This window comes from Aricia agestis, chromosome 19 (assembly GCF_905147365.1).
Source record: "Aricia agestis chromosome 19, ilAriAges1.1, whole genome shotgun sequence".
Classification (NCBI taxonomy): domain Eukaryota; kingdom Metazoa; phylum Arthropoda; class Insecta; order Lepidoptera; family Lycaenidae; genus Aricia; species Aricia agestis.
In genome coordinates this window covers 2,293,763-2,312,611 of record NC_056424.1, presented here as the reverse complement: position 1 = coordinate 2,312,611, position 18,849 = coordinate 2,293,763, and the positions used below count along the sequence as shown (strand labels likewise).

The 18,849-nt window shown below is 42.3% G+C and overlaps 2 protein-coding genes across 3 annotated transcripts in view; one reads left to right on the top strand and one right to left on the bottom strand.

Moving 5' to 3' along the window:
* LOC121736353 overlaps positions 1 to 1,513 on the top strand; it is a 77,398-nt gene extending 75,885 nt beyond the window's left edge. Inside the window, exon 10 of the mRNA XM_042127496.1 lies at positions 1,494 to 1,513. The gene's annotated coding sequence lies outside the window, so the exon portion shown is untranslated. The remainder of the gene's footprint in view (positions 1 to 1,493) is intronic.
* Positions 1,514 to 3,631: 2,118 nt separating this feature from the next.
* LOC121736351 (leishmanolysin-like peptidase) overlaps positions 3,632 to 18,849 on the bottom strand; it is a 90,266-nt gene continuing 75,048 nt past the window's right edge. Inside the window, exons 5-18 of one of the 2 annotated variants that reach the window (XM_042127493.1) lie at positions 17,964 to 18,075; positions 15,718 to 15,841; positions 15,000 to 15,138; positions 13,652 to 13,789; positions 12,648 to 12,713; positions 12,090 to 12,213; positions 11,644 to 11,745; positions 10,932 to 11,119; positions 8,549 to 8,681; positions 7,995 to 8,154; positions 6,128 to 6,222; positions 5,493 to 5,564; positions 4,819 to 4,950; positions 3,632 to 4,453 (exon numbers count right to left, since the gene is read on the bottom strand). In XM_042127493.1, the coding sequence (XP_041983427.1) occupies positions 4,307 to 4,453; positions 4,819 to 4,950; positions 5,493 to 5,564; positions 6,128 to 6,222; positions 7,995 to 8,154; positions 8,549 to 8,681; positions 10,932 to 11,119; positions 11,644 to 11,745; positions 12,090 to 12,213; positions 12,648 to 12,713; positions 13,652 to 13,789; positions 15,000 to 15,138; positions 15,718 to 15,841; positions 17,964 to 18,075 (1,732 nt within the window). In that variant the 3' untranslated portion in view covers positions 3,632 to 4,306. The remainder of the gene's footprint in view (positions 4,454 to 4,818; positions 4,951 to 5,492; positions 5,565 to 6,127; positions 6,223 to 7,994; positions 8,155 to 8,548; positions 8,682 to 10,931; positions 11,120 to 11,643; positions 11,746 to 12,089; positions 12,214 to 12,647; positions 12,714 to 13,651; positions 13,790 to 14,999; positions 15,139 to 15,717; positions 15,842 to 17,963; positions 18,076 to 18,849) is intronic. The other variant, XM_042127494.1, reaches the window with a different exon arrangement.

The window sequence follows — 18,849 nt, the reverse complement described above, 5'->3', positions numbered from 1 at the left end:
GCTTTGGTACACAAACGTTCTTTAACAACTTTTTTAAATTTATTAATTGACAGATTTTGAACGTTTTCTGGGATTTTATTATAAAGGCGTATACATTGACCTTTAAAAGAATTTTTGACTTTAGTAAGTCTAGTCACCGGAATTTCAAGCTTATGTTTATTACGAGTATTTCTCCCATGGGTATCACATTTTTTCTTGAATTCATATATATTCTTTTTAATATGTAATACATGTGATAGGACATATTAAGAAGCAACAGTTAAGATTCCAGTTTCCTTAAAATTTTCTCTAAGTGAAGTATTACGGGCTAGCTTATAGATTGCCCGAACAGCTCGCTTCTGCAGCACAAAAATTGTATTTATATCTGCAGCATTGCCCCACAGCAAAATGCCGTAGGACATAATACTATGAAAATAACTAAAATACACTAGACGTGCTGTTGTTTCATCAGAAAATCTTACTTACTGCATATGCTGCTGAACTGAGTCTGTCGCCCAACCCAGCAATATGAGGGCCCCACTGAAGCTTGGAATCTAGTGTTATACCTAAAATACAGCTGTATCCACTAGTTCCATAGTATCACCATTTAAAAGCACATTGGTTTCCGTTTGCCTTACATTGGGCAGTGTGAATTTAATACATTTGGTTTTTTTACTATTGAGTAAAAGATTATTAACGCTGAACCAATGTACAATCTTTGAGAGAGCATTATTTACTTCGTCATAACACGCATTAAGCCGTTTGATATGTAACTAACTTATTTCAGTGTTAGATAGCTAATTTATCGAGGACTATAAGGCTTATATATTATCACTTTAAGACTTATACGACCGAAAAAACTCAGGAAAATGTGGGAAAAACGAGGGAAATATTAGAAATTACGAACTACTGGAGCAATTTTTATGGCAATATTTGGCACAGATATAGAGTAAACCAAGTGAAGGGAGTATAAGAATTATTTTTTATGGGAAAATAAACGGTTTCCGTAAAATTCCTAATTTACGCGGGCGAAGCCGCGCGGGACATCTAGTTAAATAATAAATATAGTCTGTCAAGAAAGTGAAGAAATTAAAAAAAAATAATATCCACAGCCAAATATACAGTGTGTAACAAAAATAAGTGATAAGACGAAAAAATTTTTTCACTTTTGTATGGGCAAGGGCCCGAGCGTCACGAGTTTCCCCATACAAAAGTAAAAAAAAATTTGGTCTTTCAGCACTGCTACTTTCACAGTGAACTCTCTACAAGGAACACGTACACACCCTAAAGTATTATCACTTATTTTTGTTACACCCTGTATAACCTCCTTATTTTTTGGAAGTCGGTTAAAAAGTGGCAACATCGTAGTGTCATCCCTTTTTTCTTTAGATTGATTTGAAAGGGTTTGAATAGGTCTGTCAAGAAAGTGACATTTTTTTAAATTTCTTCACGTTCTTGACAGACCTACCTACTTACCAAAAAAAAATGCTTTATATTCCTCCCATACAAAACTCCAATTTCATAATATTATGTAAGGACCTAATATATAACTATACTGCGCGCACGCTAAAACTCGCGAAGGCGCACGCTCGCGATGGCTGCGCAGGCGATTGCGACGGAGCGCGGACTCGGCCCTCGGGCGACGGTCTGTCACACGCGCGGCGGACGGCAGGTACACGGCACGGGCGCACGCTTTTTGCAGTCGACGTTGTTTCATTTGACGTCGTTTTGCCAAATAATAAATTAGTAAATAATCCATGGTATTTAATCTATTCGACACAAATGTACACGCACGTGACAAAAATTTTACTAGCAGCGTGCGCCCACCCGCGAAACGTGCTTGTTTCATGTCATCCAATAGAGCAGCGCTGCGTTGAGGCGGGTCAGTCCGCAAAGCGCGGGCGCCCGCGCCGGGCACTTGCTCAACGCAGCGAACGCCCTAAGGCCCGTATAAATAGTCAGTACTCAAGATGCATTTCGGTCTCAAGACACGGTTCAGGCTCTGTGATTGGTTGGCTGTCAAAATTTGGATCAATCACAGAGCCGAACCACGTCTCGAGACCGGGTCGCATCTTAAGTACATCGTGGCCCGCGACGGTCTTCCGACGCATGCGCCCGCGCCCGCATCTGCCAACCACCCGTGTTTTAGCGTTGGACGTTGGGCCTAAAGCTAACATGGCAGCATGATGGGAAGTAAGTAAATAAAATGAATATTTAAAAACATTAATTATTTATTTTAGCAGTACGATTTGATCCATTTGTCACGTTTTTTTACACTTATTCTAAATTTAGACACGATTTAGAAAGAAAACAAATAATAGTATTTTAAAGCTAACAATAAGCTTTGGACGAATAAACAAAATACATTACGAAATATACTTTTAAAATCACTTTGAAAACACATACATATTATTATTTAATAGTACAAAAACTGTGACGAGACATGTGACATTCATCATTATTAATAATCACTAGAGGTAAACAATAATTTTACATTGTGATCTCATAGAAAAAAATATTATGTGAACAGGGAATCTTTACTTATACAGGGTGTAACAAAAATAAGTGATAATACTTTAGGGTGTGCACATGTTCCTTGTAAAGAGTTCACTGTGAAAGTAGCAGCGCTGAAAGATCAAATTTTTTTACCCTAAAGTATTATCACTTATTTTTGTTACACACCTTATTTCAAAAAAAAAAAACTTTGAAATAGGTAAATAAACATCAAATTAAGCACCTTTTAAGTATACTATTTATTTACAAGGGACTCTGAACTGAGCGTAAAAATAAAAAAAAACTGAGCCTTAAATCCAACTTAATCCTTTCGCAATATTCATTTTAAAAATCCAAACAATATTGAAATATTTTATAGCTAGGAACAGAAACAAGTTTTTTTTTTATGAAATAAGGGGGCAAACGAGCAAACGGGTCACCTGATGGAAAGCAACTTCCGTCGCCCATGGACACTCGCAGCATCAGAAGAGCTGCATGTGCGTTGCCGGCCTTTTATGAGGGAATAGGGTAATAGGGGAGGGTAGGGAAGGGAAGGGAATAGAGGAGGGTAGGAAAGGGAATAGGGTAGGGGATTGGGCCTCCGGTAAACTCACTCACTCGGCGGAACACAGCGCAAGCGCTGTTTCACGCCGGTTTTCTGTGAGAACGTGGTATTTATCCGGTCGAGCCGGCCCATTCGTGCCGAAGCATGGCTCTCCCACATATAAGATTAATATAAATAACATATTTTAGTAGACCACTACAGGAATTATTTAAGGAAAATAAATTAAGATCTTCAACACAGCGCATTATAATGCATGGTAGTATAAAAAAAACCAGCTACTCAGTAAAAAGTTAATAAGTAAGTTATTCGTGTAGCTCTGACAATGCTAGTAAGAAAATGTATGAACTATTTATTTTAACTATATATTTTGGTCAATCACATTTACCTTAGCTACTATAACACTTTCCATTTAAGCCTTAATATTTAAGTTGTTTACGTCATAAAATAAATCCATTATATTATTATATTTACAATAATTGCCTATTTACAAGTGTTAATATAAATAAAGTTTTCCCAGTTTTTTAATTATTAAAGTATAATAACTTATAAACAACAAAAAAACATTTTTATCAAACTAAAAATAAAACTTTTCATAAAATTCTTAAATTGTCATTAAGATAAGATATAAAAAAATAAATAGAATTATGGCATGAAATAAGACAGTCAATATTCTCTCCAAAAGAAAGAAAAGACTTCGAATTATTTGAAGTTTTGGTGGAATCATTGAAAAAGACAAAAGAAACAGAAAAAAATGGCGGTTATTCATTAGGTGCCCGGTATCACACATCCTTTTTAAAAGAACGCATTGTAAGAGAGGCGGTGGTAACAGTTATTCATTCAAAATTTAAAATCGTTAATATCTAATTAAGTAACAATAAACGTACAAAAGCTAATGACGAGAGAGAGGACAAAATTATCTGCAAGTCGACATTACTCGCATGCGACAAATCTTTCGCGCCAGCAGACAGAACAGTGCTACGAATAAGGGTTTTCGATACTTCATTTGCCACCAGATGGAGCTATGAAGCCGTAGGGTCTTTCATCTGACTCTTCTCGGTCTGGAAACTGTCATATGACAGTTTTTTGACGCGACAATTGACACGAATGACGAAACTACCACTACTACGACCGTAGCCCTACGTAGCAACGAAATATCGAAAACCCCTTATTGCCATATTATCGGTAACTACGACAAAAACGCAGATAATTTTGCCAAGTGCACACTAATAAGTACACGTAAAATTGTCACAAATGTAGTCCGTATACGTCTCATAGTATGTGACGTAGCGTCAACAAGATGGCGGCGCCGCTCAAAATGGCCGGCGCGAGTTTTGGCGCGCGACACGCCAGCATGTCCTTCGGGTAGAGGTTAGGAGGTGGCGCTTCTTCACCGATCTTGCAGTATTCATTGCGAGACTGTTATAGGAAAAAAAATGTTGTAATACAGAAATATATTTTACCGCCCTCATATTATTTTTACAAGGATTACAGGATTACTAAGTACAATAAAAAAATCATTACATAGTGTATCCATTGTTTAATTTAAAATAATATTTTTACTGAGCAAACGCCGCAGCATCATGAATTAGACCATACAAAAGTTAACCACACAAAATACTGTCCCCCTTACTAATAAACCCTGTATAAGCTTTGAATAGTTATACAGTGTTTTGTCTTCTTCAATCCAATTAAAAATGTCACTTGTGTGACAGGAACAAAACACTGTGTATTCAAAGCTTATACAACGTTTATTAGTAAGGGGGTGTATAATCTGTACTCACGGCAAACTCCTGGGCGCATATCTCGCGGCAGGGCGGGCAGACCACGCCGCCGCGGTGCAGCCAGCCCGCCTGCAGCACGCGCACCTGCACCACTTGGCCCGCAAAGTAACACGTGTACGTGTAGTTGCCCACCTGGAAAACAAACATTAGTTATGTTAATTTACATAACATATATGATAACATTTAAACATTACTTATGTTAGTTTACATAACATATATGATAACTTTAAACATTAGTTATGTTAGTTTACATAACATATATGATAACATTTAAACATTAGTTATGTTATGTTGTCGATAGATGGCGTTGAAAATTTGTTACATCACGCTACCTTTGTAAAATGAAGATTAGTTTAATATGTTGACCTTTTGTGTCACTAATTTAAAAATTGTAATATTATCTATTTTAACTTTGGATATGCACAAACTTTTCTCCTTCGCCTATGGCGATTTTTTAGTATCGGTTTTCTTCAAAAGTTATATAAGTCATACCAGAATCTGATGGCAAATTTTGATCGCAGAATTTCCAAAAATATCCTTGATCATTGGATAAATTTTGATATTTGCATGTTTCACACACAGAATTAGCCGTTATAAGGAAAAAAATGTTTTATTACAACTACCCCGGTATTGCTAAAGTCAATCCTGGTAGACCTATAGAAGTCATTACTTACAACAATGTGCAGTCGTCCGCTTTCACATTTGTACTTGTAGCACCCGGAGCCCCAGTGTTGCCACTCTCTTATCTACAAAGAAACATAACACTTAAGTAACAAGAAACCACATTTATTATTTCCGCACTAGCTCTTTTGCAGAGCACAATAGGTGGGTGTACAGGGCAACCGTGTGTCAATGTGGCAATACAATAATTATTATTCAACCATAGGTGCGCCGTGCGCGTCCGCCGCGCCGGTCGCAATCGGAGCGTACGCAGAGGAAGGATTTGATTGTATGGCACTGTGTGCACTGGAATGTCATTTTTGTGCCTGACAAATTATAAATGACGACGCTCCGTCCGCACCGTACGCTCCGATTCCGACTCGGTGGACATCCAGCTTTAGCAGTGTCTTTAAATTGCTGTTATACAGGGTGCAATTAAACCTTCCTGCCAATTTTTTTCCAGGGCTTAGGTGTCATTAGGAGAGTCCATTCAACCAAAAAATTGGGTGTTTTTTTTTTTACATATTTTATTCCATTTAAAATCGTTGCAGAACGTGTATTTGAATTTTTTACAAGGATCAAAGTATCAAAATTTGGCAGGAAGGTTTAATTGCACCCTGTATTATCTTGATGATTTTAAATAATGTACCTGTCTGCAGGACTTCTGTTCCCACACACGGTCGCTGTGGTCGAAGCATTTGGAGTGCGTGCCGTAGTTCTCCAGAGCGAAGTTCACCTCCAGCTCTGAAAAGTGTTCATTATAAACCGTATATGTAGTGACGTATATGCGTCGTTGTACGCCAAAAGCCAACTGTTTGGCCAACTGCCACAAAATTACCTACCGATTATTATTAACCGTCTAGAGTTGATGTTGAACATTGCGCGCTTTAAAACTGTCCAATAAAATTGAAGCGTGATATTGACAGTAAAATTGCTCGTCTTAAGAGGAGTCCACACCGCCGTTTTTCCATACAAACATCGTCCCCTGTTTCCTCCCTGGATAATGCCGGTAGAGTTATGATTTTTCTCCTGAATATATATCTATTAGCATGTCCCTATGTTTTCTGTTTTTTCATAATTTTATTATTAAAAAAGATAAGCACGTGACAAAAACCCAAAAAAATGGCCAGCCAGATTTTCCTCTGTGTTCAAACACCCAGAAAACAAAACTGGTTAGAATATACAAAAAAAAAACATAGGAACACAGCTCAAGCCTTGCTTTAATTCTTAATGAAAAAGTACTTAAATCGGTTAAGTTTTGGAGAAGGAATCAGCGGACAACGAATCAAGATTTTCTGTTCTTTTATTAGAACTTTTGTCGTGTTGGCGTGGGAATGTGTGGTGGCCACAAAGGAAGATCTTCCGACCGAGCGAGGTGTTATGCTCGGTCAGGCCGAAGCCCACGTGATGTATTTCAGTTGTCTTATATATACTGACGCGCTCAGAAAACTTCGATAGCGCGATGCAGGAATGTTAGGCGAATTGTGGGTACCGCCACATCACTCCCCCCCCGAAGACCGGAGGTCGAATCTTGAAGTCTTGTCGCTTGAGTCGCCAGTGCCAGTGAGTTCCAGTGAGTCGGAACTGTTGCAGTGAGTCCCAGTGAGTCGGAACTGTAAGCTGCTGCACGGGATCCAGTGAGTCGGATAGCTGCCGTGCGGGGCCGATGCTACGTGCTGACCAGGAGAGATGTGCTCTGCTTGCTGACCGGTCGGTGTAGTGAGAAAGCCCGATGATGCCGATGCGGAGTCGCGCAGACCGCGGTACATTGCGGCTAGTGGACGAAGTACCCGATGAGGCGATGCTGGCTGGCGCGGTGCGGAGGGGCGGGGAGTGATGATGATGAAGGAGGCGTGTTCTGTCGAGGGTCACCAATGTGGGAATGTGTGGTGGCCACAAAGGAAGATCTTCCGACCGAGCGAGGTGTTATGCTCGGTCAGGCCGAAGCCCACTTGATGCATTTCAGTTGTCTTATATATACTGACGCGCTCAGAAAACTTCGATAGCGCGATGCAGGAATGTTAGGCGAACTGTGGGTACCGCCACATCACTATCGCGCTCTGCGGTGGGAGACTTGAGATTGGTGAGACAGCAATACATTTTCAAATACCTATTTTCAATTTCTCTCGCCCTTAGTGTATCCTCTTAAATAAGTAATACACGTCAGAATTATAATGAGTTATGACCTATCTTTTCATGTTCACAAGCCAGCTAGTAAAGCCAATGACCAGTTATAAATCGTTTAGCAATTCTAGTTCAATTCCTAGCCAAGCCAACTAAGCAGTAAGCAATTACCTAAACCCCGGGCCGCCAGCCCTAGGGGGTGGCTAAAAGGATAATCGCCCGGGGCGTCGCTCTTGCAAAGGGCTCGTAAGGTATTTTTTCGCAAGACAAAGGCCCGCAAAGACCTACCGCCCAGGGCCGCGCAAAAACCTTCCGTCCGGGGCCTCGCAACGGGTAAGGCCGCCACTGACTAAACAACCTAGCCATCTCATCATCATCAACGATCAACTCACTGGGCGTGTTCTCCTCGTAGGAACACCTGCTGCCGCGGACGAGCACGCTCTTGTGTTTCCACGTGAACTCCTGCAGGTAGGGGCAGTAGTCCGCCAGAGACACCGAGCCGCCGTAGTACGCCAGCTCCGACGTCGGCACGTTGGGCAGGGAGTCGAAATGCTGGAGGTCAAATGAGGGTTGTCGATTATTATTTCGTTACATATGACAGCTGTTTGACACGACAATACCAAACATCCATCGTAGGAAGGAATAAGACGTATTTTTCATGATTTGTTCATAGAATGCAGTGTAAAAAGCCGTTACCTACGTAAATTGAAATGAGAGATGTTTGGCGCTATGTAGCTGTAAGGTCTATCGTGTCAATTGTCGTGTCAAACAGCTGTCATATGTGACGAAGCAGCTTCCACCGCATTTCATGTACTATGCGGTGCGTTCGACGCGTTCGGCGTATAGGGCACGGTACTATGAGATCAGCCTCATATTATACAATATGTAGTATAGTTTCCCCTATAGCATTGCTGTCGCCTGTCACCCTGTCGGTACTGTCACTGACCTGGTAAGCCCTGGGCAGGATTTTGTCGTGGCGCACGAGGTTGCACAGCACCACGGCGTCGCGGCGCGCCGAGCACTCCGTGCGCAGCGGCTCGCCCTTCACCCGCTCGCAGAACGGCGCCGGGTTCTTGCGTCTGATGAGTGAGATAGCGATATTAGAGTGAGACAAGCGATATATGCCTGCGTCTGGAAGGTAATGAAACGATCTGGTATCTTTAAAACGCCGGGTTCTTGCGCCTGATGAGAGAGATAACGATATTGAAGTGAGACAGGCGAAAAATTTTTGCATCTGGAAGGTAATGAAACGATTCTTTCTATAAAATGTTTGAGACAGAGGCCGGGTTCTTGCATCTGATGACAGATATAGCGATATTAGAGTGAGACAGGGGATATATTTTTGCGCCTGGAAGGTGGTAATGATCTTTCTTTAAAATGTTTGAGACAGAGTTCTTGCTGGGTTCTTGCGTCTGATGAGTGAGATAGCGATATTAGAGTGAGACAGGCGACTTACTTTTGCATCTGGAACATAATGAAACGATTCGGTCTCTTTCTTTAAAATGTTTGAGACCGGCCGTATTTTCTGCATTTTCTATCTTTATAATAATTTGCTTTGCGCTCTCCAATCTTAACTTAAAATTGGTCAGAGTATTTTTGGTTTCTAATAAAATAAAATTTTTGTCACAGTCTTCCTTACTTAATACTTTTATACATACTTACATTTCCTCCTCGGTTCCGTTAGGAAAGCTATTAAAACACGGTTTGTTATTATTTCGGAAATATTTAATGAAAAATAAAATATGTAAATGGAAAGGAAAAAATACTGACTCCACAGTTGTATTGTCCACATCGCTGCATGAAAGAGAGAGGAAAGAGTTTAGTTACATTTCTTACAAACTTCATAACAATAAACGGAATTGTCTAGAAAATATTCGAGCTATCCAGGAATTGGGGAATGTTATAGAAAATGTGTGTATGTACGTTAGTCCCATCGAAGCGTTTAAAGTCTTAAACTAACAGTTTGATTTTAAAATGAGTTGTTAATACGTTAGTATTCAAAAGTGTAACTCAATCAATAGATAATTAATCAACGCATTCGGGTTAAAGTTTCTTTAATATATTACATATTATTCTAATTATTGCAGTCGGCAGTCACATACGTACACTAGGCTGATTTAACGTGTGGCCAAACACTTATCCAATGCCATATTGTAAAATGGCGCTTGAGAATCAGCTGTTTATGTTATTGATTGTACTGTCGGTTCTTGGTGGAAATTCATATTGAACACTAATAAAACACAACTTTTCGTGCACTTTTTCCACTATATTAAGATATTATTAAGTTTTTTACATTGTACCATGAATTGCTCTTGAATTTTTTCTTTTATGTACTCATGTGTTTCTCTCTGGAGCCAGTACAGTAGAATAGGGTGTAATCTTAGAGCTACTTCAACATGCAATACTTGTAAATGGCATCCGACATTATCTCTTTGCTTGTATAAGTGATGAATTTCTGCTTCCAGACATTCAAAATTATTCGTGTCATTAATTTATCAATATATGGTTTAGACATCCGGCATCCATAAAGTTTGAATGTCAGATTAGATGCCGGATGTCTAAAGCGGGGAATTGACTATGTCACGGGCATGTCTGTCGCATGTCTGCTCGTCAATTCCTAGGTACGGGCACAGACATGCCCGTTGGCCCGTGCCCGCAGCCTGCCCGCGAGATCGCATTTTTCCCGCGCGGGCACGGGCAAGTCTGTACATGAATGGTCGCGTCGGGCGGCCAGCCGTCATTCGCGCCTTGGAGAGCGACTGGACTACTGGAGTGCACTTAAAATATTATTGTAAAAAATACAAACACTAAACTTAGGAATGAAGGAACAAAAACAATTTTGACATTCGTTTATTTCCATTTACCTGTCTACCGTATCCTTGTCTGTAGAAAGTTAAAAGCAAGGATTACATGAACACCGATCTATGTAATGCCGCTAATACAGCGAACTTATTGAAAAATCCAAAGAAATCAATGCCGATGCTGATCTATCATTTGTTACAAAGAAGATTGAGTCCATGAGTCCACGACCGAGCTGTAGCTATTCGACTGACTTGCCTGTTCTGTGTGTGTTCAATAGGGGCAAGCGGCAGACTTGTGCCAGACCGGGCGGCCCGCGGGCAGCCCGGTAGTGAATTCCCTGCTTAAAATTCTGTTTACTTTGATGATACCAATTATTAGTATCGTGATAATTTTCATGTGGCCATATTTTGAATATCGTATAAAAGTAATTTTGTGTGACATTTTCACATCTTTGACAATGTCATCTACGCATCATCCTTGTAGTTATGTTAGTGAAGCCCGTGCTAAAACCCGCAAGCTGGAAATACCTGAACCTTTGCGTGTTGAGCCACTGCTTGCAGGAGCCCATGGCGAAGCCGCAGCCCAGGCCTTTGCCCCAGGCGAGCGGTGCGGCTTGCGAGTAGTCGGCGCGGTACCAGCCCGTGTCCTCCATCATGGCGAGGGTTATCCGGCTGAACACGGAGTTCTGGGTGTGCGTGCCCGTCATGGCCTCGTTCTGGAAGGTGGAATATTTATTTTATTAGGAACACTTAAATACAGAATTTTGAGACAAAAGAGGCACTCGGCGACCGCTGCGATAAAGCTATTGTATAGCATCAAGCATGTTTTATCAACTTATGCAATTATAATTCCCATATATACGTCTAGTCGCACGCACACAACTACCATGCCGAAGTCTGCCGTACTGAAACGACGTTAGACGTTGCACGGCAATGCCGCACCGACCGACAAAAGGCACCGCTTACATAGTAACTATTTAGTAATCTGTGGCACCGCTATGCCGCTCGGAGTGAGGGTATTAGGTTTTTTTCGTCACGAAATTTCTTGATTCGGTCGCCGTGCTCAAAGCCCGTGATGATAGAGAACTCTATAATATAAAGACAGAATATACACTCCCTAAAATCACTTTTTTTGTTCTATATAAATGCGGAATACAATTTCCCCCCTCAATACAGGGGGTGCTTGTACCCAAATTACAATTACCCCCTCAACACATGGTGTTACATAGCGTATAGTTACCTCGAAGAGTCTCTTCTCCCAGTGCGTGAAGGCGGTGCCGTCCCCGCCCTGGTCCTCCAGCTCGGCGCCCTCGAGGGAGCTGCAGTTGAAGTGCTCGCGGACCTGCAAGCATAAGTCAAATGGGTAAACATATTTCCTCTTAAGCAGCCTTGCCCTGTAACAGCCAGTCCACTCGGCGCGTTGCGTGTGCGTTGCGACGACGCACGCGCCGTGTGAACACCTTGGTTATTTGTATGTAAGACAACGCAACGGCAGCGCTGCGTAGACGCAACGCTGACACAACGCGCCGAGTGGACTGCTGAAAAAAATCGATATCGCTACAGCCATGGCGTCGCCTTAAACTTTGAGCATTAGGTCATCAGTCTGGCGTCAATCACAGATTGATGGACTGAAATGACGCCAGAATCCAGATTGACCGTGTGACCGTCGTCTTACAGTCTGCGTACCTCCTTGACGACGCGCGGCGTCACGATCATGTGGAAGGTGCGCTGCGTGACGCCGCCGCGGATCATCCAGTCGCGCCGCGTCACGTTGCGCACCACGCGAGACGACCACTTGTGGATCTGCAGCCTGGGGGTTATACCGACCACTGATATACGCCATTTTGCAGAAATTGATTTATAGTCCGACAGCAGACCTATGTAATTGGGTCACGTTAATTTTTTGACAGACAGAGTCAGTGACCTTTCCCGAGTACACATTTTTTACTTTGACGTAGGTTACACGCTCAGTCGACAGTTTTTCATCAGTTCAGACGTCAGAGCAATGACTAAAGCATTGCTCTGACTTCTGAGGTTCAGACCATCAATCAGGTCAGATTGACGGACTGAACATTACCATAATCACGGATCAGATTTATGTCAAACTGAGCGTGTAACCACCGCCTTTAATATTGACAGTAAAGCCAAACTTTTTATAACATATTATTTGGGACTTTGCGAGTGAAGAGTCGTTATTACAACTAGCCGTTATTGTTAACACTTACAGTACCAATACGTACTTACTCTTCGTCAAGCGGCGGGTTGCCGGTGTCGGGCCGTCGCTCCGTCAGCGGCTCGCCATTCTCGTCCCTGTACAAGTATTTTATAATATTATAGTACTAATTATAAGTTGAATTGACTCTACAGGTCTGCAATCAATCGGTAAGGCTTCTTACAGACGAACAGCACTTGTCGTCACGTGCCGTCGACATGTGCCGTTCGTCTGTAAGCTCTCTTAGTTATGCTGAAGCTGTCATGGCACCCGCAACAAAATTAATCAGAATGGGCGGAGTAGGAAGAATTCCAATTTCCCTCGCCATACAAAGCGGGAGACAACACAAAGTTGCAATGATCGAAAGTCAAAGATGGTGGAATTGTCCCATCGCGTCTGCAATCCGGAGATTAGGCTACGTACGTCGTACCGAATCTTCTAAAGGTTCAAACAATCTTGAGACTTTTTTTTCACGAGCGTTTTAAAAGCACGAATTATTGATATTCTTGTTATACATAGTGATAGTACATAATATGTGATGTACTAAATTGTCGCAAGGCCCTGTATCTCAAGTCAACGGGTAAAACTCCGTCTAAAACAGGTAAAGCTTCGGTACTTGTTGTCCTATGAGCCAGCATTTTAATGAACGCTATTTTCCAACTTACGTTAAATAAAACCTTAATGATTCTCAAATTCATTAGTATACTTCAACAAGGCACACACCCCTCGAACATTGTGTTTCAAGGCTCGGGCAAGCGAGTGATAGAGTGAGAGGCAACTTGAAACTACCATTAGGCGTGGGCGGTGTGAGAACTGTCAGCTATGGTTCACTCAAGACCAGTGACGGCCTTACCCATGCGAGGCTCCGGGCGGAAGGTCTTTACGAGTCCCTGGGCGGCTGGTCTTTGCGAGGCCTTTTGTCTTACGAAAAAATAGCTTGCGAGACCCTATAGCTTGCAAGAGCGAAGCCCCTAGTAATTGCCCTGTTTGCCACTCCCTAAGGCCGCTACTGCTCAAGACAGACAGACAGACAGACCTGTAGAAGCCGAACAGTGAGACGCTGAAGCCGAGCGCATGCAGCATCTCGTGCTTGACGGTGGACAGCACGGAGGGCAGGTCTCGCGATCGCGTCGACAGCTCGCCGGGGCAGAAGTTGGCGTGACCGGCCACCGGCCTGCAACAAATTATTGGAGTCAAGGGTGGATCCAGGGGGGGGGGTCATGAGTCATGACACTTCCCCCCCCCTGGGCAACACGCGGATGGACATCTAATTTCGTTGCAGTGGAGAACCAATGCAATCTACCCCACGAAATCTTATCCGTTTTATGTTCCTTTTAGCTGTCTGCGACATGGTGACCTCCCCCTGATATAAAAGCTGGATCCGCCCTTGACTGGAGTACACATTTTACACTTTAGTTACACTGATGCTGCTATGACTGCTGACTTGGCAACCTTTTTTGCCAAATACGTTGTTTAATAAAATTCGGTTCAGCCGTTTCCGAAGAAGTGATTGTTGCCAACACCGTGAATATTTTTGGAATCGCCTCCTTATGCACCCTTTTAAAATATACAACTGCTTTTTTTATAAGAAAGTTGTTGCTTATAATATTCGGAAGTGTATTCATCTGCAAATTCTCAAGACTTTTAAACAAACGAAGCAAACATTTTATGTTTCAACAATTTAGATAAAACTCCCTGAACACGAACCAAACAATAAAGTAAAAAATCTTTTCTTATTGTTGACTTTTATTTAGCTGACAATAGATACAACAACATCGTAACAAATAAATACATTTTTCCACTAAGGAACAGTAAACAAAATCAATTATTGTGCTCAAGGGAAGTTTTTGGGGAAAAGTCCTTTCATAATAACAATCAGTGGGCGACGAACTTTTTAAGATGTCCTAAGGGTATTTACTTAACGAGAAGATACACGAAGGGTCAGATATTTACATAAACTTTCGTTTGTATAACAAAGATAACAAATATAATGAGGTTTGAAAAGAATGTTTTCTTAAAAATATTATTTATTTTATCATCACATTTTGAATGTCTATGACTTAGGTACTTACGCACGTGGTTAGGCAAATGGAAATTATAGAATAATAATTATTGTTGCCCTTTCGGGCGTATACTAGACCTTGCATTGCGTATCGCTTAGAAAAGATATATGTAAGTACTTACCTTATTTGTTTTAGATTTAGAATGTTTAAAAAGAAACAGTATCATATTATTAAATAAGGCAGAAGGCAGCACCTGCACAGTGCCGGTTTTAGCACTACCAATGCCCTGTGCGGTCGCCCAAACCCCCCCCCCCCCCCCCTCCCTAACGCCGCTACTGAGCATCTGCAGCACAGTGTGGTCAGCCGTATGTTGGTGCTCACCTGTCCAACGCGGCCTCCTGCTGGCAATGGCTGGCGTACGCGACGGTGAGGCCGCGGCGACACCGCTCCGTCTCCACCGCGCTCACGTACAACACGAAGTCCGTGTCCTCCACGCCGTATGCATCCACTTCTTCTGGCACTGAAAGGTAGTATTGACAATTAAACGTGACAGAAGATGGTAATGAGAAACACGCACACACAAATGACACTCGTAATAAATATTTTGTGCAAGTAAGCCGTGTATATACTTTGCATTTACCAGTGCATTTACTGGGCATCTCGGTGGCGTGGCTAAGGGTATGTTCAAGGAACTTGTCAGGCATCTTTTTGGGGTAACACAACTGTATGCCTGTTACGCCTCGGCAAGCACAGGTGTAAGAGTACGGCGCTTACTACTGGGCAACTTAAGTGGCGTGGCACATTTGTGATGTGGGTTTCGTTATTTAATTACCATACCACGTTTGCAAGCAGGGCCGATTTTAGCACTACCAGCGCCCTGGGCGAGATTTCTTCGGCTCCCAGGGTGCTGGTAGCCCCTTTTGTTTGCGTTTAGCACCTCTTTTTACCCTGGGCGGTCGCCCAGTGTCGCATCTCCCCAACGCCGCTACTGGTTGCAAGTGTTGCACATGCAGCTCAGGATAAGTCTATGTGAGGCAGCATTTAATAGGGCACTTCGGTAGTGTAGCACTATTGCAAGTGTTTGACAGACAGCACTTACCGGGCGTGTCGGTGGCGTCGTGGAGCGCGTTGTCTGAGATCTCGGTGGCGGCGTCCTCGTCCTCCGGCTTCGGCCGCGGCAGCTCCTGGCAGTTGTGTCCCGTGCTGTTGCACACGTAGCACGGCTGAAGCAAGCAAGGTCATAAGCGGGCGGATGTAAAGGTTTGACCGCATTAAGCGTAAGAGCCAGTCCATACGGCGTTGCGTCGACGCAGCGCTGTCGTTGCGTTGTTTTACATACAAATAACCAAGGTGTTCACACGGCGCGCTGGTCGTGATAGCAACGCTCAACGCACATATGAGGGACAGCAGCCCCCGAGACGAAGCAGGAGGGGGTGTTGACGTTAAGACTGGGTTGCACCAGAGGCGTGGGTAAAGTTAAAGTTATAGTTAAGGTAAATTTAACTTTAACTTTACCCTTAACTTTGCCCGGAGAAATTGACAGATGACAGCTGATTTAACAAGGTTATACATGCGCGTAGGCGGGGGCGCTGCTGGTAAAGGAGAACTGTCAAAAATTGCGGTTTTTGTATGATGACAGCGTTAGTCTAACGTGAATTTATATGGAATCAAAGCAGTATTCACGTTAGCCAGTAGATGGCGCTGCTTTGATTCCATATAAATTTTGCGTTAACGTGCTCGATGCGTATGATCAAATAAAACTCGCACTAACCCCTCAGGAGTGCGGAGTGCCGTGTCGCGTAGCTCTATTGCCGCGTAGTGCGATTTCATACAAATAATGTTTGGCTGTGCCGTGCCGCGTCCGCTATTTGTGGTCGGGATAGTTCGAAATTTTGAGAAAAGAAAAGTTCGTATTAAATTTTAGGTACATATCTTGTACACCTGTCACCTAGTATAATCTAACATACTATTGCCCGCGGCTGCACTTGCGTTATTACGGTATCGCATAGGAAATGTGTATACAAAATTTATTTTTTCGGAAACGAATCTAGTTTATTCAACAGCATATAAATTTTCATAAAAATTCATAAACATAACAACAACAGTTTTTCCGTTAAAGAGTAACTATAATCCTTAGCATATATTTCATAATAGTGGTAGTATTAAACAGCTTTAAACCCACTACAGGTAGCATATTTTACATAACAACATGCAGATCCATTGATCACCTCCTTTTAAGCAAACGGCTCTAAAACCAGTACACTTCAATAGAAACAAAGCGCACATGAAAGTAATGTAGCGAAACTCGTGTTGAAACGCCAATGAAGTGAGACATTTGACATACTGCGCTGGCGATGGTGCAATACCATTTACAATAGGACTAGACAAGCACTCTATAGAGTCCATAAAGTTAATATACCTAGCGGAATAGAGAAACAACGGCCTGAGCAAGAGAGATGTCACTATCAGTAGCACTGCGTGGTAAAAAGAGACGTGTGATACATGACAGCAGCACTCTTTTTTTTGACGTCCAGTCGGCACGTGCCGCACGTTGACAATTTAATCTCATAGAATTCATTTTCAATCATGCTTGTGTGAGTGTATACGTACACATATTTTTACACACAGATGAAACCAATTTCGGTTTCGTTTGACAGCTTGAGATTGTTGCTCTATTCCGCTAGGTATATTAACTTCATGATAGAGTCTAGCATATTATATTACGTTGGAGTAAGGGTGCTATACAAATCAAATATATTTTTTATTCAGAATTAAATTTAAAAAAAAATCTGAACATCGAACTATTGTGCTTACCAATACCACCGGTTCGGGAACTAGCCCGGCGAAAAGAACCGGTAAGATAGAGAATGTTATATACCGGTAAGATGGGTAGAGAAGAGTTTAGCTCGCACGTGGCCATCTTTTCAAAAAAATAGTCGCTGATACTCATTGATCATGATTCAGTAGAGGTAGAGCTGAGTTCACCCCAATTTACCCAAAGTATGGCACAGGCGACAAAGTTATCCGTGTCGACCGCCATTTGCATTTCGTTAATCGACTATAATTAAGTATTTAATTCACTAGACACTTCGAGTCAAGTTCTATTTACAGTGCCCCTAAATTGCGCAAGTAGGTACTTAGGATGGGCCCTCAGATTTACTTACTGAATTTTCTTTTCTACATTAGTTCGCGTTCTGTACTTGTATAGTCCTAACTCTCAACCACGGCTAACGTCCACTTTCCCTCACAACCAACTTAAGTAAGCCCTAAGTGTCACTTACATTAAGATGTCTCTCACCACTTCCCAGCTTGAATACAGCTAATTTAAGACTAGCAGGCGCTTACATTGAGATGTCTCTCCGGTACGCGGACCTCCCCGCACATGGTGTCGGGGCTGCAGCTGTCGATGCAGTGCGACCGCCCCCCGCGGATGAACACCTGCCGCGTCGGACATTTCCTGAAAACAATCGGAAAATACTGGTTACAACCGGTTAGGTTCCTTAAAGGTCCCGAAAACACCGAAGAATACTTGTTAGATCGCTCGTTTACAGACGAACGGCACTTGTCGACGGCAGTCGGCGGCACGGGTCTACAGTGTCAAAAAAAATTCCAGCGACTGCCGTCGACGCGTGCCGTTCATCTGTAAGAAGCCTTACAACCGGTAAGGTTACTTCAATTTCCTGAAAACACAGGGAAACATTGGTTACAAGCTACAACTTACCAACCGGAAAGTTACAGGTAAAACGGGCCCACGATTGTCATAGATGTCCTCTAGGATTTGTGTAATACGGTATAAAAGTTTTTTAAGTCTCCCCTTCAAAATAAAAAAAATGCTAACTTAAGTAGTTTGGTAGCGCATAACCTGCCTTTATGCGCTACCAAAAATCACTTGGAAGTTGGACTGTTCCCAAAAAAAAAAATCCGAGCTAAGGCTGAAGGTTTATTACCTACCTACTCTCAATTATTCTCAATCTACTGTGGTCTGTGACACAAGTACAACATATTGAAAAATTTTACGAGATTATAATATTGCAATAAACAAGATATCAAATGCAACAAACCTTGACCCCTACGAGTTGCAGACAGACAGACAGGTTTTCTATGATGCCGGGACTACAACTTTCCATGCACTTTGCTTTGTCAATCTTGGTTAGTTGCGTTAGTGCATTGATTATGCAAAATACGGAGTTCGTATTAAAACTGTATAGCCCTACGGTATAGCCTAACGTGG